Source organism: Atractosteus spatula, chromosome 10 (genome assembly GCF_055471065.1).
Source record: "Atractosteus spatula isolate fAtrSpa1 chromosome 10, fAtrSpa1.hap1, whole genome shotgun sequence".
In the NCBI taxonomy this organism is placed as follows: domain Eukaryota; kingdom Metazoa; phylum Chordata; class Actinopteri; order Semionotiformes; family Lepisosteidae; genus Atractosteus; species Atractosteus spatula.
The window spans coordinates 15,201,397-15,225,389 of record NC_142715.1 but is presented as its reverse complement, the minus strand read 5'-3'; the positions used below and the strand labels follow the sequence as shown (position 1 = coordinate 15,225,389).

At 44.3% G+C, this 23,993-nt stretch overlaps 2 protein-coding genes across 2 annotated transcripts in view; one reads left to right on the top strand and one right to left on the bottom strand.

The window, feature by feature from the left end:
• Nucleotides 1–23,993, top strand: part of LOC148825419 (uncharacterized) — a 244,459-nt gene that overhangs the window by 14,842 nt on the left and 205,624 nt on the right. Inside the window, exon 3 of the mRNA XM_088926312.1 lies at nucleotides 21,604–21,620. Coding sequence (XP_088782438.1) covers nucleotides 21,604–21,620 — 17 coding nt within the window. The remainder of the gene's footprint in view (nucleotides 1–21,603; nucleotides 21,621–23,993) is intronic.
• On the bottom strand, nucleotides 145–10,570 carry LOC148825438 (antigen WC1.1-like). The gene is made up of 15 exons (XM_088926133.1): nucleotides 10,186–10,570; nucleotides 8,800–9,111; nucleotides 7,891–8,208; nucleotides 7,298–7,330; nucleotides 6,370–6,684; nucleotides 5,282–5,584; nucleotides 4,725–4,782; nucleotides 4,471–4,655; nucleotides 3,640–3,783; nucleotides 3,183–3,281; nucleotides 2,829–2,900; nucleotides 2,275–2,361; nucleotides 1,689–1,775; nucleotides 1,461–1,511; nucleotides 145–155 (listed from the first exon to the last, which is right to left on the bottom strand). Exons 1-15 carry the CDS (start codon nucleotides 10,568–10,570, stop codon nucleotides 145–147), a joined length of 2,460 nt encoding a protein of 819 aa, XP_088782259.1.

Genomic DNA, 23,993 nt, shown 5'->3' with positions numbered 1-23,993 from the left:
TTTGTTATTAACGACACAACACACACGAAATTACACACAACATAAACATACAGCACACAATTACAAATTTGCTAACGAGGTGTTTTAGACACCTACATCCTAACCATCCAGAAAATCCTCAAACTGCTACCTAGTATTCAGCTTTTACAGATCACCTACATAAAAGAAAGAGATACATTACAACCTTCAGTTAAATCTCTCTCTTTGTGAACCCAATTGCTACAAAATGAATGGGAGCCTATCTCCCTGTTCTAAAGATGCTCCCACTAGCCAGGAGAGGCACTTTTTAACCAAGGGATTCTCTAAACAAGAAATTAAAGTTTCTAAAAACAACAGAAAGGCAAGCTCTCTTTATGAGGGTCAAAGACTAAACTCCAGTCTGGTCTTTCCAGTTGATCTAGACAAGTAGTAGAAGCAAGAAGTAGCTCTCACCTTCTTTCATTCCTGGACAGTTGATTGACAATTATTTACCCAGAACATAACTAAACTTTATGGTTGCTTTGATCACTGAATCTCACACCTCAACATCTCAGCAAACATCTCCTTGCTTTGCAGCCCCTAACTGTGCACTTTAATTGGAATTGGAATTGATGACATTAGCCAGGTGTACCTAGATTTTTTAAGACACTTACATAGTCAAAATAGTGTTGTGAATGGGGATTTTAATTTTCTGTAACAATCAGAAATTATAGCAGTATATTTTTAGAGTACTTGTAGACTTTTAGGAACTAATCAAACATCATAATCTGAAGTCTCACACGTATTCTAACCAAACAATATACAATTTATTGATATAATCATAATTTGCATAACAAAAAATAAGCATAATAGAACATATCTGAGAAGTAATCTGCTTTGATATCAATGGCTATTAGTGGACTAACAGTTATAGTATACAGAATAGATGTTACAATATTGTAGTCAAAAGTGTTTAATAGGATTGTTTAAAAATTAAATTGTATCTTTTTGGAAGAACTGATGATTCAGTGTAGAATTCACTTATACTTATGGAGTATCAATGCTCTAAAACCACAGTGAGGAAGACCTAGTAATTTCTGAGCCTAGTAATTCTCTCTGCAGTCAGAGAATAGAATTCCTGGTCTTGGGGAATCTAAAGCTTTGTTCTGCCCAGACCTCATTCCCTCATAATTAATCAGCTGCTGATCAGTTTAAATCAATTTGGCTATCTGATTGGCTAGGTGTGTCAGGGTTTCAATGACACTCTGATCTTTGTGATCTAACTTTGTACAAGTCAGGTCTCTCAGCCTTTATTAGCTGTTATTGATCCTTGTAGGACATGACAGAGTGAAGCTACCGCTACTGCAAAATTCCCCCCTGTCATGGATGAGAGTGCAACAGAGATGGATTACTGGAGGTTATCTCTCTCATCCCTGAACTACCTAACCCACACTGAGCCCACTGGCTGTAGCCCCTTTTACCTGAAGTGGGATCTCCCTCACCGTCGCCCACATCACTGTATCCAGAGGGTGTCTCATCAGAGAGGAGTCTCCCTGTGAACAGAAGAGCAGGTCAGTAATGTCTCTGTCATTCTGACACAAACTGACCTCTTCATTTCCAGTTAGTGTTTATTTGCAGATATGAAATTAGGTTGAGATTTATTTCTAATGACAAAGGCTACTGTGGGCTGGTACAGGGGGTACTCCTTAGTCTTATTTAATTTAACTCACCTGACACAGTGTCTGGACTCTGGGGCACAGTGATGGCATCATCATAGTACTCAGGGGCCTCTTCTTTCACAGAGGACATAAGCTCTCCTAAAGCACACAGAGCACAGCATCACTGTCACACATCAGCACACTGAGTTATCTAGAGCACAGGACTGCTGGAGCTCATCAGAACACACTGATTAACTGAACATCACACAGGATCTAAAACTCCAGGCTCTAAGTACAGGAGATCAGGGGGAACCTGATTTCCAGTCCTATTCACAACTGTAATAAATGTAAAACAATTCCTAGATTTTCAAATAAGATGTTGAAGGAAAACAGGGCAGAGAAAGTTTGGCTGTATTTGGACAGAGAGGGTGGTGATGTGAACCCTATGAGATACTGAAGAGGAGCCGGACACTGGCAGCAGTGACCCAGACTGAGTGTGCAGGGCTGAGATCACAGAGAGAGAGTCAGATTCATGTAACTGGTGCAGAGTAGTACAGACTCCGTATTCAGAGGCTGAGATCCAAGAAAGAGTAGAGAGATTCAGACTCTGTGGGATTGGTGCAGAGTTTCCCCATGTGATTGGACTGAAATAACCCACCTGACAAGGCATCTGGACTCTGAGGTACAGTTACAGCATCATCATAGTACTCTGGGATCTCTTCTTTCAGAGGGGTTATCGAGTCTCCTGAACCACACAGAGAGACAGAGAATTTACACTTCAGGACTCAGACTTACTTTGACCATAGAGCTGCAAAGTTACTGTAAGGTGTGATTTTAAATGTTTTGTGGTGTATAGTTAAGCCAGAACTCTAGGGTCGCTGATTTATCTGATCTGAAAGGCAGTTTTTACAGCATGCTGTTCCCCAGTCTTCTTTTCTATCAAAACCAATTAGAGTAGCACCCTGTTTACCACCCCAGTATTGACCAGATCTAGTTTTGCTCAGCATTTGTGATTTGCTGAGATAAGGCTAGTGTGAGGCAACACTAAAGAACAGACTTTATAAAGTATCAAACACGTGTGGTTATATTTATATAATTCAGGATTTTCTACATAAGTTCTCTAAATGTCAGCCTGGTTTGAGGTGAGAGTGAGTACTGGACTGAAGACCTCCTCACTCCCACACTGAGCCCCCTGACTCCACCTCCCCTCACCTGGTACTGGGTCTCCCTCACTGTCCTCCACATCATCGTATCCAGAGTGCAGCTCGTCAGAGAGGAATCTCCCTGTGAACAGGAGGACAGATCAATATTACCTGCAGTCAGACAGCAGACTCATTGTCTTCCATTGGCTGTGGAAGAAGCCAGGGTGTGAACAGTACCTCAGAGTTTGTGTGTATAAGGCAGGTCAGGAACTGTGAACTGTGGTGTCAGTTACTTTGACACCAGTTGAGAAAAAAAATCCTACAGATTTAAAACCAGTATGGTGAGATTTTCTACAAGTGTTAAGTCCTCAGATCTTCCTCAGAAGGTGGAGATCAATCACACCTGAAGACTCTCTCCACTCACCTCTCCTGGGGGTGCTGTAGGTTCCCTCTCTGGCCAGTTTGTACTCTATTTCCTCGTAGACTGCATCATGATAGGGGGCGAGTGCTCCCTTAGATAGGGCTGTGTGAGGAAACAGACACTCAGGGTTAACATGCAGGAAGAGGAGTACAAGATCAATAATTCACTGCTAAACCTTCTTTGGACATTTGAGCACATAAATGTTATGATTCTGGATTTGCAAATTTCCTGATATCTCCATCTGTAATTGTTGATAATCTTTCTTAAACTTTAAATGGATTTCCCTACCCTATTAAAATTGCTCACATCCAGCACACCTTTAAATTAGACGGGTTCACCTTGGCAATTGTGATTTTAAAGCAGCTTTATTCCTCAAGTTAATTATAGAAATCTCAGTTCCATGTGAGTGACAGAAATGACCACTAGAGGTCAATATGTGGAAGGCGAGTTCCCTCCCTACCTTTCCTCAGCTTCCTATTCTGGATCAGCTGCCCCACTAACAGGGCCAGCACCACAAAGAGCAGAGCCCCCAGCAACAGGAGGACCAGAGGCGAGACAGATAGACCTCCCAGTGGCTGTGCCTGGGGTGTTGTCCTGGTTCTGCCTGAGAGAGGGGGAGACAATAGATGAACAGGGATCAGGAGAGGTTCTCTTGGGCTCATATACACTTTGACAGATGGAATGTCCTGTTCTCCTCCTGTTCCCATATGGGGCTATCATGGCTTCAGGGTGAACCAAGATCAACGAAGAATATAAGGATTCCCAACCTAGTAAATCAGTGAGGAAAGAGAGGACACTAGCACAAGATCTACACTGGGAATCTGAAGAGACACTGATCTTCACACTCAAGGAGGAGAGGAGACACTACAGCTACACTGGGAATCTGAAGAGACAGAAAGAGAGGAGTTATCAATGACAAGGAGGATTTCTGTTCACCCGTAGCTGTTGTTGGACTGGCTGTTGTCCCTGCCAAACCTGTAAAAGAGATAGGAGAACTGTCAATTTATTGACTTTGGTTTTACAGCAGGTTGAATCCACAGTGGTCTTAATAAAAAAAAACTTTACATTTGTTCCTTGAGGTTAAATGTAAGATTGCAGGATGAAAGGTGTCTTGTTCTGAATTGAAGACTAGTGTTGTTCACATACACAGGGCTACAAAACATCCCAATCTTGTGACTGATGATCTTAGCTGGTTCAGTTAGATATTAAGCAGTGATAAAATATGTGTAGCAGTGTATTTTCTCCATCGATCTTCTACTTTGTTTGTCTACAGTTCTAACACCCTCCTCACCTGTACAGGTAACCCCTGCATCCTCCTTGTGTCGACAGTCACTCTGATTCAGTCCAGAGTGACAGCAGTCCCACAGGTGAAGCTCACTGCCTGTGCAGTTCACCTCGTCCAGCCAGATGGCGCCGTTTCCTGGTCCGAATGAGGCCTCTATCTCTGCTCTCACTGCGTCTCCACAGCCCAGCTGTCTGCAGACCACCTGGGCATCCTGCAGGTCCCAGGAGTCGTCACAGACTGTCCCCCAGGAGCCCTCATACCGCAGCTCCACCCGGCCAGAGCAGTTAGTGCCTCCAGCCAGGCGCAGAGCCAGGGGGACTGAAAGACAACAGAGAACATACTGAGTGTCATATCAGTTACTGTAGAAGAGAGCAGTGAGGTTACTGAGTGTCATTAGATCTGTGACTGTAGTAGAGATTAGTGAGTTATAGAATGACTCTAGAAGAGAGCTGTATGGGTACTGTTCCTCAGCTCAGGGCGGCAGTGTTTCTGACTGCTTTACACACTGAACTCACCTGGGCAGTACAGCTGAGGCTGCTCTTCCTGAGGGGCTGGAGTGCTTCTGTCAGCTTTTTTTCTAGGACCTTCAAGAATCAGTAGTCATATAAAAACATTATTATTATAAAACGCAGAACAATGACAAGTCTTTCATTTTTATACGTTTGAATTTAAATGGATAATAATTTAAAGAAATTCAGTTGAAAGCTCTTATTCTGTTCTGAACATGGCAAAACACTAATCCACAGAGCTGCTCAAGATAAAGACAATCACAGCAGAGCTGTTTAAGAAGAAGGCAGCATCACTCTTCCCTCTGTACCTGAGCAGGTGATTTTAGCCACTTCCCGGTCTGTGCACTCATTCTGACCCCAGAGGGAGGAGGGACACTGCCACAGGGTGGAGTCGTGTTTGCGACAGGAGACAAAATCCAGCCATTTGGGATCAGGGCTCAGCCTGGAGTTTGTCTCTCTGACGGTGCCCTTGTCTCCACAGCCCAGCTGTTTACAGATCACTGCAGCTGTGGAGTCAGTCATGCCGTTCTGACACACACTGCCCCAGGTGCCATTGTAGTAAACCTCTGCTTGTCCTGAACAGCCTGCAGACAGTCTCAGTAGAGTGTGATCTGTCAAGACAGCAGGGAAAGTCAAAGGAAACGAATCCTGAGTTTCATTCTTAACTGGTAAGAAACAACAGGCAAACACTGGGACCAGTAAACAGTCCCAGTTGCTGTGTACTTCCAGTAATTCAGGATTCATGCAATGACAGCTCACAGCTGACAAAAAGGTACAAGGAGTACCATGTTGATTTCAGCACCTGGACAGCATAGATGGAGTGCTATCTGAGATGAGAAACGATGTGGAACAATTAAGTGACTGTAAGCTTAATTAAATGTTGCAAATCATCAGCATCATTCCGATCACCTTGGCCATTCAGCAGCAACACAAGTCAGGGTGTCTGAGGTAGCGCTGTGAAAAGAGAAATTGCAGATTGGCTTGACATTCAACACCAAGAGAAAAAGACTCCTGGACCAAATCAAGATGAAACATTTGAGGATGAAGGACAACAGGTCACATTGATGGGGGAGTTTACAGTTTGAGTCCTAGACATCATAGAGGACAGAGATTATGAGTTGTTCACTCAACATATTCAGTTGCTGGTGGAGGGAAGTTTCTGAAGCTAGTAGTTTCAGTGCCAGAATTTCTTTATCTGTTTATTTCACAACAATGTGTGAACAAATGTGACAAATGTGTCTGAAATACAGATGTTCAATTTAAAATCCTGAATCCAGCTTGTTATATCAGTAAAACAATCAAGACACTCCAGGTGAAAGTCATATGGTTCTAACAATGTGGGATTAAAGAATCTGGATCCTTGTAACTGTAGAATAATTGTAGTTAACTTCCCTACCTGAACACAGGATTCTCACGTCCTCCTTGTGTCCACAGTCGTGCTGTCCCCACCATGCTGAGGGACACTCTCCCAGGGATGACTCATTCCCCAGACAGTCCACCTCGTCCAGCCAGATGGGTTCAGTTCCCTGGCTGAAGGAGCCTGGCACTGGGGCACTGAGGGCTGTCCCACACTGTAGCTGCCTGCACACCACCTGAGAGTCTGCCAGGTCCCATGAGTCATCACAGACTGTACCCCAGGAGCCACTGTGATAAACCTCCAGCCTCCCAGCACAGTCGCCTTCTGCTCCAACCAGCCTGAGGGACAGCTGGTCTAGGAGCAGAGAGTCAGAGGTCAGGGGTCAGAAGTCAGTGCAGTACTAAGAGATCACAATGATGACCTCTAGGTAGAGACAGTCTATTGTTAGAAGTTGAACATCACCTCTTGACACTGGGGACAGCAGATACAGTACAAGCACAAGCACACCAGATATAGTACAAGTACAGTGTTTTTTATTTTTGATTAATTTAATATATCCAATACTTGTAACAGGCTCCATGCTGATCATCAGCACTATGCCATATGTGTTACTGTTGTGATCCACTGTTGGGCACAGAGACAATAGCTTCACATGTTTTGCTGTAGATCCCAAAGACCCAGACTGTGTGTGTGAGACAGTGCAAACTGCTCACACACACCTGCTGCCTTGAAGCTTAGCCTAGGATAGAACTGAGCAATAGAGATGTCAACACAGAGAGCCCTGTAGATACAGAACAAGAGCCAGTTTATACCTGGTGTTAGTGAGGAAGGAACAGTTGAAGACGGGAAACCTGTCAAACACACAGAGAGAAAAATCAGAGTGTGAGCTCTGTGTCAGATGAGCAATTTAACACCAGTAATAAAACTACACTTAAAACAGCACTAATGTGATAAAGACAGTCCTCACCTGCTCCAGGTGAAATTCTGTTGATTTTTGAGGCTGTAAAAGAGATGGAAGGAGATAATTTCAGCTGTGTGGGGGGCTAAGCTGTACATAACATCTGTAAACCTTGACTTTCTGACTCTTCAGCCTCCTGTTTAATTGGGCTCTAATTATTATATTTAATGTTATTATTATATAAATTAAACTAATTAAACAGGTCAGGTGTTAATTACAGGACACTGAAGTCCAGGACTTTCTTTCATCTTTTAGGATCATCAGTGATCTCAATATAAATATAAAACTGATTTTGGTCCTCAGTATATCTTACCGTCTGAACAAAAATGACAACCAATTAACCCCTCACATGATTTAATGAATATATTTTTTTCTCATTTCTGTCCACAGGAGTGATGTTTCACTAGTGGAGTGTCAGCTGTGTGTGGGGCTATGAAACAACATTTATGAATCTTCACTATCTGACTCTTGCTTTTTCTTCAGCCTCTTGGTTAATTAGTTCTTGGGTTAAAGAACTAATTAAATGTACTCAGTACTGTAATAGTATGCTGCTGTGTGTAAGTAGAGGGGGTGTCACTTTGTTTTAAACACACGATTCTCACCAGAGCAGATGACTCCTGCGTCTTGTCCATGAGAGCACCCTGCTCTCCCCCATGAAGAGACAGTGCAGTGTGAGAGACGGCTCTCGTTCCCCCTGCACTCAAACACATCAGCCCTTACTGGTCCACTGCCCTGTCCAAACCAGGCCTGTCCTGGCGCTGCTACAGCCTCCCCACAGCCCAGCTGCTGGCAGAGAGCCCTGGCATCTCTCAGGTCCCAGTAGAGATCACACACTGTTCCCCAGTCCCTGAAGAGCCACTGTAACTCCACTCGTCCAGAGCAGGAGTCTGAGCCGTTTGCCAGCCTGAAACCTGTGTATCCTGCACACGGGACAGGGGAGAGAGCAGAAACCCAGCTTCACAACAAAACAACAGGCTATTACTCTCAACTTCACCTTCAAATCCATTGTGATGGTTCACTTGTGTTTTTTTCATCAAATTGCTTACGCTTTTTTTCATTTTCAAGTTCAAGCAAAGAAACAACACAAAAACAAAGCAGACCAGTCTCTTGGAGAGACCAGGTGTGCTCCTTCTCTTCAGATACCTCATACACCTGCTAACAAGCTGGAATTTAAATGATCCGGAACTGTATTAACTGCTTGCTGATTCCCCTCAATTAGTTACTCATGCTGACTACCCGTCACGTATATTTACAATCTTGACCTTATGAATTATTGAAATAACTCACTAACACATAATTGTGAATCAGAAGGCTGTTTTGAAGAGGCATCATGGCCAAACCATGGTGGCTACTGTATCAACACTGAGGTCAGTGGAGCACCACTATGGCAAAGACTGCTGGGAAGGACACTCTGATGACCAGTGTTTAGACAGCAGTGACGCGATGAGTGATAGGAGGGGTCTGTTTCTCTCCGAAACTCTGTGGGATAAAATACATGATCCTGCTCTTACCAAAACACTTCAGTCCCACATAGTTCTCATGGGTGCAGCCCTGTGTTTTTGTGGACTTTGGACAGAAGAAAATCTGAGATTCATTGCCCTGGCACTGGAACACCTCAGAATGAACATCTGCTTCCCCCTTCCTGAACTGATCCCCTTTCAGAACTTGTGAGGGAGCCCCACAGTCTAGCTGTCGACAGACAACTTCTGCATCCTGCCAGTCGAAATCAGAGTCACACACTGAACCCCAGGTCTCTCCGTGTTGCGCTTCCACTCTTCCAGAGCAGAGATCACTGCCTCCAACCAGCCTGACCCCTCGATGAGCTGGAATATCAGAACAATAACAGAGAACAATAACACCCTAATCAGACAAACCCCTTGATGAGCTGCAATAAGAGAACAGAGTAACAGATAACAGAACAGAGTGACCACAGAATGGTCAGAGAAACTGGACACAGGCAGACCTGGCTATCAAGGTTCTATAGTGCTTAAATATTCTGTAGTGTTTAAATGATCTTAGATGTGATTGGTTTTAATATTTTTTAAATAACCCTGTCTCATACAGTGCTGACTATTATTCTGAAATTTGTAAATACATCAGAAAAAGCCAGATTTATTTTCCTCAACAACACTGTAACAAAAGGAATACAAATATAATGTAGATTTTGATTTTGGTGGCCATACTGAATTTTTAACAAATTTGAAGGGATTTTCAGAAATCATTTTTTCTGAAGCCCTTGACAGACAAATCTGATATTTGTTGTTTTCTCAAGATTTTGATTTGTTCAGGACAGGTTAATTGGTTGCAGTTTTCCAAATTCATAATCTGAGAATGAGATCTTGTTTGTAGATCTGTTCTGTACACAGTGACCCTGGGGATTATTGAAGATTGTTGAAGATTATCAACTACCACTCCCACGCAGCTTCTCCCCTGTTTGAGCTCCTTCCTGTAGGAAGAAGACTAAGGTGTATCGGATCCAGAAGAACACCTATCCTGAGGCTATTCACACTCGCAACTCAACACTGTTACTGTGTAAAAGTTATTAACAGATTTATTGGCACATTTGTGGATTCACTGTAATGTAGCATTTGTATTGTAACACGTGTATGTTATTTATAATTTCTCATTCTCCACTTTGTAACTCTGTTATTTTTAAAGTGCACCACAAAACATTCCTTACAACCCTAAGTGCTGATTTGGCAATTAAATTGACTTATTTTTGCCACAGCTCTCAGCAGGACAGGAGCAGTGGGAATGGAAGGATGGACAGATGGATCATGAGGATCGGGTCTAGATCTTTGGAGGAGTTTTAATTGTCCTCAGTGCTGGAGACTGGAGAGGCTCCATGTCTCCTGCCTGACCACCTCACTCCAGCATCAAAGACATGTCTTATCTACCTGAACATCTCACTCCAGAGTCTTCATGAGGGTAGTTGTACTGTTTCACTTCATCTTTTCTACAGTCCCTCAGTGCAGACTCTGACCCGCTGCACTCGACCCAGCTCAGCAGGACTGATCCAGACCCTGGCCCAAAGTGAGCTCCTCCTGGTGCCGAAACAGCAGATCCACAGCCCAGCTGTCTGCACACGACAGCAGCATCTTTGAGATCCCACCAATTACTGCCAACTGTCCCCCACTCTCCTTTATAGTGAATCTCCACTGTCCCCTCACAGGGACTGGCTCCATTCACCAGCCTCACATCAGAACTGCCTGCAGAAAGAGGAGAGGGAAAAAAATACTTATTACCTTGTTCACAGGATATTTTTATATCTTGTAAGGTCATCAGGGACCGATTTGTTAATGGGGTATATTTCTCTCTTACAAGCCCACAATATATGACCCTGGCAAGATGACTGACAGGTTACATCAGGTGTCTTTTAGAAGGAAAAAGTATCTTATTTGATGAGGGCAGAAACCAGCAGGGTGGAAGCAGGGGGCGAGTGAGAGTCATGTGTGGAGTTGTGAGAGGACATCGCTGTCCTTGAAAAGGTGAGTTTTATTTAGCTGCTTCTGTCCTTTCTTTATTGCAATAAAGAAATCTACAGCTTGATTTACCAGACTTGTGTGGATTTCTGCGAAGGGTCTTACAGTGGTTAAGGGAGCTGTGAACAAGAAGGTTGTGCAGATTTGGAGGTCAGTGATATGAGACGATGGGGCAGTCAGGAAGAGGGTACTAGTGGAGGGATCAGCCTGTAAAATGGGGAACCTGTCATTAATGGTCCTGGGGATAGAAAGGGTTTCATAAGGAAGCACTAATGGAATGTAGTTGTGAGGTCGGGAGATCCTAACTGAGTTGATGATCTGAGGACTGTTTAAGGCTTGGATGAAGGCCCCGTCAATAACACGCAGTCACTGTACTCATTCTCTAGTGAATAGTTAATCGATCTGTTTTTTTTTGCTGTAATAAACTTTATTAACCCTGTAATATAGACAGGTTAAAAAATAATTAATTCCAGAGAAAAATAAGGTTGTTCAATAAATATATCACAGTCTCTGAAAACACTGTAATCATTTGTAAATTTAAAAATGTCCCTGACTCCAGAGTTCTCCAGTTTTATAATAACACATTTACCTCCAACGGTGTCCCAAACTTTAATAGTTTAATAGTTCTTTAATCTAAAAATGTAAGTCTCAAAAATACCTCAGTCTTTAATAACACATTTTTTACCTCCAATGGTGTCCCAGGCTGTAATAATTATATAAATGTAAATAATTATAAAATCATTACTGTCTCAATAAATACTTCAGTCTCTTAGCAAGCCTTTATCCCTGATAATACACCTGTCTGTAGTAATTCCCCAGGCTAAACATTTAATGTATTTTAAAAAATGCATTAACTTTACATACTTTTTATTTAGATATTTATGCCATAATTATGATTTTGCTATAACTTATCACTTAAACAATTTCTAATTAATTGGCACAAAGCTCTATTCAAAATATATTAAAAATTGTAACATCTCTCCCTTTCATCAGAAGATTAATTGCAGTTTTTTTTCTGAAGTTAATCAGAGTGATTGTTGAGTCTCTAAACACCATGATCCTGACTCCCAGTGTCTCTGAAGATCATCAACAGAGGCACTATTATTATCACTGCTGCCTTTACAAAAAAAAAATTGTTCCTGACTCCCTGAAAAAATATATATTATTAAGTTACCACAAAGCAGAATAAAAATAAAAGATTACCAATCTCAGAGCTCATTTCCACTTTTTTAGGGTTTATGGGATAATTATGATGAAGAACATGTGCATCAGCAAATTAGCATTTATTATTTTTAAAAAATCTAAAATAGTTGTAGACAATAAAATTTCTGTAATTACTTATAGAACCACAAAATAACCATTTATAATAATATCTGATAAATTTCCACAAAACCATATTTAAAATAAAATAGAAAATTATATTAACCCAGGCTCATTTTCACAATACTTTGCTCTCCTTATAGATTTTGGGTTTAATTACAGTTTTTCTGCAGTTAATCAAGCCATCTGATGAGTCTATGAACAGCCTGATTCTGACTTTCAGGAGAATCAGCAGAGAAACTAAAATTGACTTGCTAGATTAGAAAATAATAATGTTAATAAACAGCCACTAAGTAAAATTAAAAATGAAAATATTACATTTTTTCATTACTTTATGTAAATGTGGCATTGAGAGATATCATCAGGAGTATGGTTTAATTATAATTTTCAACAGTTTATCAAGCAGACTGTTTAGTCTTTAAACCTCCTTATCCCGATCTCAAGAGAAAAGAGTAAATTATTCTAAGCAATTAAATATTTTCTTTGTAAACAGACCCAGAAAAACAATTAGTGATAAATACCACACAAAACCGAGTTTAAAATAAAACAGTAAATCTCTCATCCTGGGTTTAATTTCATGTACAGATTAATTCCAGTTGCTATACAGTTAATCAACGTGACTGATTAGTCTCTAAACACCATGATCCTGAGCCCCCGTCTCTTAGCAGAGATGTGATTATTATCACTTCTGTTAAGTTTTTTAAAGAACAGACCAATGTTGTTTTAGACAATTTAATATTTTCCCTACTAACAGACAAAGAAAACAGTCAATAATAAAAACCACATAATACCGCAATTAATAAAATAAAACAGTAAAATCATTGTTCATGTTCACATTACTTTCCGCTCCTTTTCATCTACAGATTAATTATTTTTTTACAGTAATCAGTAACAACTGAGGAGTCTATAAACACCCTGATGCTGAGCCCCACTTTCTCAGAAGAGAATTGTCACTGCTATTTTTTAAAGACTAATATATTTTTAGGCTATAAATTATCTTAACTAAGAAACCCAGAATACAATCCGTGATAAACAAGACTGAGTCCAAAATAAAAGAGGTTATTTTGGATCTGGCTCCTTTTGATCTAAATATTACTTACAGTTTTTATACAAACAGTAAATTGGGAACAATACCTCAAAACCCTGATCCTGAGCCCCAGTCTTATTTTTGATGAATACCCACAAAGCTGAATGTAAAATAAACATTAAAAATTGTTCAACCCACTTATTGCTACATTTACATAAAACATATAATTAATTTAATTCCAGTTGTCTGTCTGTCTGGACAGGAGAAGACTGGACACTTACTGGTTGAGCTGTGCAGCACCAGGACAGCAAGAGAGAAGATGGACAGGCAGCTCTGCATTGTCATCAGGACAGAGCGCAGCTGAGACCCCTGTCTTCACCCCTGAGCCCACAGGGCAACTGAGCTGCTGCTCCGCACCCCAGACCCCCAGTAACAACACAGCCCCCTGCCCCGCCAATCACACACAGCACTGCCTTTTCAGACTGACAGCAGGAACCTCTCACACAGGTGGGACGGCCAATCACACAGGGCCCTTTCAGTCTTCTCCATATATATCAGAAACACATCACTGTTTCCTCTCCCTGAAGACACTCCCAGCAGTGCGGAGGAGAGGAGAGACAGGAGCAGGTCTGTTTCTTACTGGAGGAAACACAGACACAGATACAGACACAGACAGCAGGGCTGCAGGTGCTACAGGGGCAAGAAAGGATCAGATAAAAGTAAATTGCAACATTACGTAACTTTAATTAATTATCAAGTTAATCAATTATGTTCAATAAAAAAGGTAAATACAATTTGCATGTCAGTGTCAGGCAGTGTCCAGTGTAGCGGCGAGGCTTAATAATAAGGCAGAATTAAGTGTTTCTGAGCTTCCCAAATGAGGCCCCATTTCTCTGTTCATCTCTGTGGTGCAGCCACAGAGAGACCATTAGGGTGATTTAAGGTTTCCTAGGACAGCTCCCAAAGGGGGGTGCACTTAGCTAAGCCTGGCTATCATGATCAATGGTCATCCATTGGCGCCTATCTGTCTAGGGAGTGCCAGTTGGACATCTGGACTGCATTCCTAAGTGTCAGGAGTAAGTGACTCATATCTCACCTTGATCAACCAATCAGGGACTGGTAGGGCCGAGTAACCCACGTGGGACTCTGATGCCCATGGAACTTTCAGCCAATCAACAAGCTGAAGTTCCTCCAGGTAAAAACAGGCAACACAGGCCTGGAGATTCAGATTCAACAAGATTCAGATTCAACAAGATTCAGATTCGGGAGATTCAGTAAGATTCTGGAGAGGATTCTGTGGACTGTTCTAAAGGGAATTCAAAGGAGAATTCCAGGGCAGGACGGCCCAGGAGCAGAAGGCTCCCAAGGGCAGGACATTCTCGCAGCGCGCCTCCTGACCATCCCGAGACTCAGCCCGGACAACCACGGAACGGCCAGTGTGTCCGAGTGCCAGAACTTTCCTTTGTTCTAAGAGTCTAGAGTGGAGGTTGCCAGAGAGTAACCAGCAGCAGGCCTCGTGGACAGGTCAGAACTGTGGACAGCTGAATCACTATTCAGAACTAGCTCTTCATCAGGAACGAACCGGTCCTCTTCCTGACTTGCTGGGATCCACAGTCATCTTTTCTCCTGTGCACAAACTTTGCTAGTTAAAGCCAACACTAACTAGCCGGTCAGTGAGCATCAGCAGCGCACCGTCGCAAGCCGCACAGCACAGCCTGGCACGGAGCCAGAGAGCGCGGATTGGACAGCAACAGCCTGCAACTGTTTCTTTGTGCCCGCAGGAGATCTGAATCCCCAGAAATTGGATGAGTATTCAACTTCAATGCATTACACCTCGAGAATTCAATTGTTATCCAAACCAGTTGATATCAGTTTAATTCCTAAGAGTTATGTACTTGTTTTGAGTATCTAATGTAGAAGTTGTAACCAAGTTCATTTATGAAACGGTCTAAATGAATGATATACTGAACGTATGTCCTCTTGATGTGTAACACTTCGTAACTGATTGAATATATACCTTTTGTATTCTGATAACCCTCTCGATAAGATCTGTTAGGTTTATATGCATATTCTATGTATTAATAAATTTATCCTCGTGTATTAGTACCTGTGTGTGCGCGTTGTTTGAGTTATGTCGCGTGGTTGGATTCTAAAGCCATCAAAAGAATCAATTTTGTGATTTACTGCTACAATTAATAATTGTCTCAGTAAATGCCCAAACCCTACAGAACTGGTGCCTTCAGAGAGCCACTATGATTACATATTTGGCGTCCCTGAACGGCTATGAAACACTACATTTATGGCGTCCCTGGGTGGGCGTGGCAAGACTGAAATGAATCAACCAAGCGGAATAATTCATATAAAACGCCGCGGGTTTCATACACGATAATACAGTGTGTGCTGAAAGCCGAAAGAAAAAAAAAGTTCCCCTTGCTCTTTAAGCAGTGCTTGAGTGTTTTGTGATCTTTTGCAATCTACCAGGTTGATTGCATACCTGATCTTGTGGTTTTCTGTGGTAAAACTGTGATTTCGTACTTAAAAGTAATACTCTTTAAGTTTAACGATGGTTGCTAAAAGGTCTGAATTCGAGTCGCTATTAAGCACTCTCTCTAGCAGCGACAAGTCTGACCACGATCTCTTCCATATCTCCGTCAGCGGAGAAGCTAGAAGGATAAATCTCCATTCTCTGAGAGAGCTAGCGAAGGACGTAGAGAGATTTGACCCCGCAGTGTCAGAGAATAATATCGAGAGTTATATTCAGGACCTCAGGTATAACCTGCAGTTCCTGCCAAACGCCACAGAACAGGAGAAAGTGTTTCTGGTCAGGAAAACTACCAGCAGAGCTGTACATGAGTGGATGGCTAGGCAGATGAAAGAAGTCTGTAATGATTTTGAGCAGCTATGTCATGCACTTATCGAAGAATACAGTGCGTTTATTGACCCGACTGCTGCGATAGCCGCCGCTCTTAACATTAAGCACGAGAGAGCAGAGTCCCCTCGCGAATATTACGAGAGACTTAGACGAACTTATTTTGCAGGGCGAAATTATGAGGGTTGCGAAGAGAACACACATTTCAAGGGTTTATTCATTGCGAATCTCCACCCGTCAGTCAGAAAGATGATCTTAATGCATACAGATGCACAGACCATGAAAATGACTGATATTAAGAGATTCGCGCAGAAAGCCTGGGAGTATGATGTCCAAAGTCGCTCTGAGCAAAAAGCTGCTAAAGCGACTGTGTTCGCCGTCAGAGCCAGCAGGGTTAATTCCCCCCTGCTCGAAGGAGCACAGGCTCCTGAGCTGGCTAAGCCCCGTTCCAAAGCACTCACACAGGACCGCACCCAGCGTCCTAAGTGCCATGAGAACACCGGGGAAGGGAAAGGGCTAGAAAAGGCTGAACAAAAGGATTCAGTAGCCGCCCGCCTGGCCAGGCTTGAACAAGCTTTATTAGGACAGGAACAACCGCTCCCCAAGGCTGCCGGAAGCGTGAATGAGCTGATACTCTCCACTGGAGGAGGCGGAGACCCGCCCCCTCTCCCTCCCTCAGTCTATCTGATTGAGCGGAAGGGTTCCTGCCTGGATGAGGTCAGCCACTCCCAAGCGAGTGCTGACTCCACCCCTGAAGTCACAGAGCAGGCAGTAAAACACAGAGGAAAAGCAGGAAGCTTTTACCTCAAGGCTGCCATGGGAGATGTCTTACCCAGTGAGACACTGATTGACACTGAGGTTGAAAGGTGTTTGATGTCACACGGCAAGCTCAAACGGGTTGAAAAAGAAAAGGGTATGCGACTCAGAGTGGAACCTTTGGTGGATCACCAGAAAGGCAAAGTGTGGAAACAGGTCAAGGCTCCTAAGCCTTCTGTACAGAAGGAAAGGGGGGCCAAGAGGCAGACTGTGCTTACACAGTGCCCACCGAACACAGAAGCCTATGCGGAGATTCCTTCTGTTCCCTCTGGACAAGAAATAAAAATATTTTCTTGTTCCCCGGATATACAGGGAAGTCGTGCCCTGGCCAAGGTCCCAACAGCCTCCATGCCACAGGAGCGGTGCTCCGAGCAGCCGCCTGATCCACCAGGTAAAGCACACACCTTTTACATCCCTAAAGAGGAGCAGATCTCCCCACCTGGCGATGAAAAGGAGCTTTCCCTGTGCACCCTGGCACCCAAGAGGGGTCAGGACCACCACCCTGCAGTGGTGGAAGGGATCCAGATGGCAGGAGAGCAGGTTGGTGATGTAGCCCTCGCCCTTAGCCCTGAGAGGTCCTCTATTAGTGAGGATCTGCTTGAGCAGCTGTCACAGGGCCACCGCCAGGTGCCCCTGGTGCAACATTCACAGGTTAGACAGGAGGTCCAGCTGGACGCTGAGACTACTGCGCTGTGGACACACCTGATCCCAGATGCCGATTCCCTCTGCTGTGACCCAGGGAACCTGCAGTCAGGTAACATTATTTCTCACAACTACCAGGTAGTGAGTGAGACTGACCTGATTGTTCCTGCCTCAACGGCAGGGTTGCCAACACACCCAGTCCCCCAGAAGGGACAGGGAATGAAAGCCGAGCCGGTTTTCTTACAGCCACCAGCTCAGTCTGTCAGTCTGAGTCTGACCAACAGTGGTTCAGCCAGACTGGAGCTGGATGGTCAAGTCACCCGCCTGCCAGTGCAGGACATCGCAAAGAGGGGTGTCAGAATCCCCGCCTGCACTGACATGGGCCTGGTGGGTGATAGCGAGTTCAAAGACAGTGAACTAGCTATCCCAGTGCTGGGGCAGCTCCCTGAACCCCTAGCGAGGGAAGGGGGGAGCGAGCAGGTGTCCTACACCCACGCCCAGCGAACGATTGTAAACATGCCGATAGAGGGATTCCTCAATCAGGAAGTGTGCAGGGTGGACCTGAACAGTGAGAATGGGGTAACAATCCCAGATCACTCAGGTGCTCCAGATGACCACTCAGCCGAGGGTCAGGCATGCTCCACCGCTGCACCGCCCCCTGCAGGGTTCCTAGAGCACAGGCATGAACAAATCGAAAAAGCAGATGCCCTGGAAAAGGAGGAGCAGCATCAGCAGCTGTGTCAGATCTCCCCAGATTTCCAGGATGTTGGTGCCCAAGATGCCACATGGCATACTGAGAAAGACACCATGTACACGCTGCGCCAGCTTAGAAAGGCAACAGTCACTCAGAAGGAGATGACTGGGGTCAGCCACCCGAAAAGACTTTTGGGAAGACTGATTGCTGCCGCCACTGTTGCACGTTTGCTTTTTCTGGTAGGTTTGTGTGCTACTGGCACTCTCACCCTGACTGCCCCAAGAAGGCAGGTGTCAGAGATACCAGAGGGTAGTGACAGACTGTATCGACAGCAGCAAAAGTTGGAAAGCTTAGGGAAAACCCTACAGGCAATTTCCTATGCAACAGGGTTAAACCTTATTCCCCAACCAGTGGACATGATTGTTGGTGTTATACAGTGGGTTTATGCTTGTGTGCAACAGGCCAGAATGTTGACACAAGACCTGTTAAGGGAGCTTAGTGCCACTGTAGCCAGTCTAACCACGGCACAATTCCCAACCCACTTGATTCCACTCTTCTCAGTAGAGGAGTGTGTGACATTAACCCCATCGTTCATAGCTCACCCAGAAGGCAAACCAAGATTGAATTCGGTTCCAAATCTTGAGATGGGTATGGCTACCAAAGCTATCCATTGGCTGTGTCTAAACGATTCACCAATGAAGGGTGTAAAGCTACTAACGAGCAGAGGAAGGTTAATGAACCCCATGAAGAGCAGGTGGGAAGTAAATGGCTGGTCAGCACACCACGTTTAACTGACACTGTGACTTGTGACAGGCATGATGCAGCTACCTAATAAAACAGTTCCTTTAAGTTCCTGAGGAGGCCATAGTACAGCATGGTAACTTAACACTGTACGGTCTGGAACCAGACAACATAAGACCAAACTTGAGGTCATGGATGCCTTCAGGTGCCACACTATTGAATTGGATAGAAATCCAAGAAACAGTAAGCCCTGAAGAGGTACAGGTAGTTAGTTTGCTTTAATGGAACAAACCTCCAAACCACCCTAGCAGATACCCAACACAGGTGTTGTGGTTTATCGGGGGGCTGGGAACAGGAACTGTTGTTATTGTAACACTACCGCCGGGTAGCTGGATCATGACTGGATGTACTCTGAATGCTGTACTCTCACATCAAGATGTACTCCGGGTAGCATGAATGAGTCAAAGGTAGCATGACAAAAGAAAGGAAGTGACTTCTCCCCAAATATCTACCACAGAGGTATCAGATATTGACAGTGAACTTCCTGATGTGTAATTCCTAGACTTAGATAATGTCTCCTACCGTGTTTATACATACTCCAGATGTTATTCATCCTGTTTGTATCCAATGCTGGTTCTGGTATGAATTCTCGAGGAGTAATGTGGACATTTAAGATTAATGTTCTAATGGCAAGGGACATCACTTAACTCTGTTTTTGTTTTGAAGGCAACAACGCCTCAGGACCTCGTGACCTTCAAAAAGGGGGGATATGTAGCGGCGAGGCTTAATAATAAGGCAGAATTAAGTGTTTCTGAGCTTCCCAAATGAGGCCCCATTTCTCTGTTCATCTCTGTGGTGCAGCCACAGAGAGACCATTAGGGTGATTTAAGGTTTCCTAGGACAGCTCCCAAAGGGGGGTGCACTTAGCTAAGCCTGGCTATCATGATCAATGGTCATCCATTGGCGCCTATCTGTCTAGGGAGTGCCAGTTGGACATCTGGACTGCATTCCTAAGTGTCAGGAGTAAGTGACTCATATCTCACCTTGATCAACCAATCAGGGACTGGTAGGGCCGAGTAACCCACGTGGGACTCTGATGCCCATGGAACTTTCAGCCAATCAACAAGCTGAAGTTCCTCCAGGTAAAAACAGGCAACACAGGCCTGGAGATTCAGATTCAACAAGATTCAGATTCAACAAGATTCAGATTCGGGAGATTCAGTAAGATTCTGGAGAGGATTCTGTGGACTGTTCTAAAGGGAATTCAAAGGAGAATTCCAGGGCAGGACGGCCCAGGAGCAGAAGGCTCCCAAGGGCAGGACATTCTCGCAGCGCGCCTCCTGACCATCCCGAGACTCAGCCCGGACAACCACGGAACGGCCAGTGTGTCCGAGTGCCAGAACTTTCCTTTGTTCTAAGAGTCTAGAGTGGAGGTTGCCAGAGAGTAACCAGCAGCAGGCCTCGTGGACAGGTCAGAACTGTGGACAGCTGAATCACTATTCAGAACTAGCTCTTCATCAGGAACGAACCGGTCCTCTTCCTGACTTGCTGGGATCCACAGTCATCTTTTCTCCTGTGCACAAACTTTGCTAGTTAAAGCCAACACTAACTAGCCGGTCAGTGAGCATCAGCAGCGCACCGTCGCAAGCCGCACAGCACAGCCTGGCACGGAGCCAGAGAGCGCGGATTGGACAGCAACAGCCTGCAACTGTTTCTTTGTGCCCGCAGGAGATCTGAATCCCCAGAAATTGGATGAGTATTCAACTTCAATGCATTACAGCTCGAGAATTCAATTGTTATCCAAACCAGTTGATATCAGTTTAATTCCTAAGAGTTATGTACTTGTTTTGAGTATCTAATGTAGAAGTTGTAACCAAGTTCATTTATGAAACGGTCTAAATGAATGATATACTGAACGTATGTCCTCTTGATGTGTAACACTTCGTAACTGATTGAATATATACCTTTTGTATTCTGATAACCCTCTCGATAAGATCTGTTAGGTTTATATGCATATTCTATGTATTAATAAATTTATCCTCGTGTATTAGTACCTGTGTGTGCGCGTTGTTTGAGTTATGTCGCGTGGTTGGATTCTAAAGCCATCAAAAGAATCAATTTTGTGATTTACTGCTACAATTAATAATTGTCTCAGTAAATGCCCAAACCCTACAGAACTGGTGCCTTCAGAGAGCCACTATGATTACATATTTGGCGTCCCTGAACGGCTATGAAACACTACACCAGTGACTGGTGTCTTGCTGTGAGTAACAAAAAGGTTGCTGTCCCTCCAGACAGCAGTGTCTTCTGGTCCTGGTCAAGGACAGTGTGAGGAGAACCTGTCCTCAAGGGGGTAGTGAGGTCACTCACTTAGCAGAGGAATACAGAGGTGGACTGAATAAGAACTGGCTATCCTGTGGCTGTGATCAGAGATCAATAATTTTAATGAAAAGGAAAGAAAAGCCCAGCAGTGACTGTCCCTTCTGTACTGAGCCTGGTGGACAGCAACTCTTCCAGTTGAGTCCCTCAGACCCCTAGTCTGTTCCTGTGCAGCTCCAGTCCACACAGATGTTCCAGCCCCTCCAGCTGTGGCCCCAGTGTGTGGAGCTGACTGTGTCTAACAACACAGTGGAGCTGAACTGATACTTATACACTGATACACCACCAGGCTGAACACAGTGAGAACACAGCTCACCTCCTCCTCCTTATTCTTACAGGTAGTAGTAGCAGTAGGAGGAGCAGTAAAATATTAATAGAAGGTATTAATAGTAATAGTAGGTAGCAGTAGTATCAGTGGCAGCAGCAGTTGTGGTACCAGCAGTAGTAATAGCTGTAGTAGTATTAGCAGTTATGCTGTATTTAATCTCTCCTGTTCAATATAACAGAGCTCCTGTGTTATAGCTTTACCTTGATAACTGCAGTATTAGGAACAGCAGAGCAGGAGTCAGTTTCAAATTTGAAAAAGCAACAGTATGATGAATTAAAAAAAAATCAGTCCATCTTAATACAGCTTAACAGCAGTGATATAAGGCAGAGCTTTATTGGAGCCACAGGTCAGACCCTGCAGTGAGTCTGTGGTTTGTGCTCCTCTGAGCTCTTCCAGCACAGGAAGCCAGGCTGTACTGTGAGGCTGTGGGTGTCAGTGTGATGAGGCAGCTGAGAGCTGAGCTGTACAGGGAGACACACAGGGAGTCCAGTGTTCAGAGCTCTAGTGCTGCACAGGGAGACACAGGAGAGTCCAGTGTTCAGAGCTCTAGTGCTGTACAGAGTGACACACAGGAGAGTCCAGTGTTCAGAGCTCCTGTGCTGCACAGGGAGACACAGGAGAGTCCAGTGTTCAGAGCTCTAGTGCTGTACAGGGTGACCCTCAGTGTCCTCCTCTCCCTACACAGCTCTCTCAGTGTGTCTCTCAGGGCTGAACAGGAGGGGCTGTTCCTGTCAGAATGGAGACTGACTCTCAGAGCTCCAGTGTCAGTTTGAGGAGAAGCTCTCAGACCTGACTGCTGCCAGAGCCTCTGAGCTTGAGTGACCATGAGCACTGAGCTCCTCAGCAGCTGAGAAAAGCCTCCTGTCTCCTGTGGTCACAGTGTGGTTGAACACCTGCACTGTCTTCCTGCTCCTTATCCTCTCTCTCCCCCTTTCTGTCTCTCTCGCTGTGTGTGCTCTTATCTGTCCATCTCTCTCTCTCCTCTTCTCTCACTCTGACAGTCTGTGCAGAGTATCTGAAGGGGATGTAACATTGCTTGGCAAAGGAAAAGACTTCTCAGAGGCAGAATAAAAAAAATCTTTATCTCCTCTCAGTCAAATTCACAGCTCAGACTCACACACAGAGCTCTGGGACCCTCAGTACTTTACACAAACTCCTACCTCCTGAACAGACAGAAGCTCATCTCCATCCTTCTCTTACTCCTGACAATTCAGAACCAGAGAACATTGAGACAATCAGTGCTGCTACATGAATAATATCAGACAGAACAGCCTGGACATCTCCCCCTTTTCTCCTTCCTCCCAGCCCTCTTAGAGATAGAGCAGAGCTCCTGGTTCTCCACTCTGTGAACTGGGCTCAGGGCTCACTGATCTGGCAGCTGTGGTATCTGTTCCAGGTCAGAAGCAAGAAGTTTCTATTTACCCTTTCCAGGACCTCCAGCCCTTCAGTATTACTGCCCTGAATTACTGTAAGTCAGCCTCCAACCCTCTGTCAGAAGTGTTTTACTGAAAATTGAGCAATATGTGATTATCTCTTATTATTATTTTTACTGATTTAATGAACAGCAGTATTGCCACTCTTATCAGTGTATCATGATTCTCAGCAGCAACAGACCGATGGTCGTGTCTACAATAGTGACCAGTTGACCTGTCTGTACCTCTGAGCAGTGGGACTCAGATCACACAAAGGGACCTGTCTGTGTGTGATTCCACACCAGCCCTGGGACTCAGCGTCTCCCACAAATCTCTCAGGGAGAGTATTGTAAATATACAGTACAGTGTCTGATAACAGTTACACAGTTAATGAAATCACCAAACTGGCTGAGGAACTGAGAGCTCGAGTGGAAATAAAACCAGGAGATGCTCTTCAACCTCCAGGATCAGGAGTCTGATCCTCCTGGCTTCTGTTCTGTGGAGATTCGTGTAAAACGCTTAAAAGCGCTTATTACAGGGACTTGTGCCCTTTCTCTTCTGCTCTACGGGAGTAAGCTATACAACGCATTAGTCTGTAAAGTTAATTATATATTTTTTCTGTTAAATGAATTTAATTCCTCGGTTTGTCGCTCTCCTTCTCCAGCTATTATGAATCGCCTCTCAAAACAGCCCAGTGTTTTTTTTTTTGTGGAGGAGATGTTATATCTATAAGAAAAGCCTCCCGGGCTCCGGACAGAGTCTCCTCCAGCGAAGACGCGCTCTGCTCTGTCAGAAAGAGCGCTGTGACGTCACAGACACCAGCCTGAGCACCGGGATCAGAGAGCGACCGCGGGAGGCGCGCGGGGTGCACGGAGGAGAGTTATTGATCACTTATCTATCGACAACCAATTAATTCAACTGAAGAACCGTAGAATAATCGATTAACCTTACTGATTGGTGACTACTGATTCTTTTCCCGTTCTTGACCCTGTTTT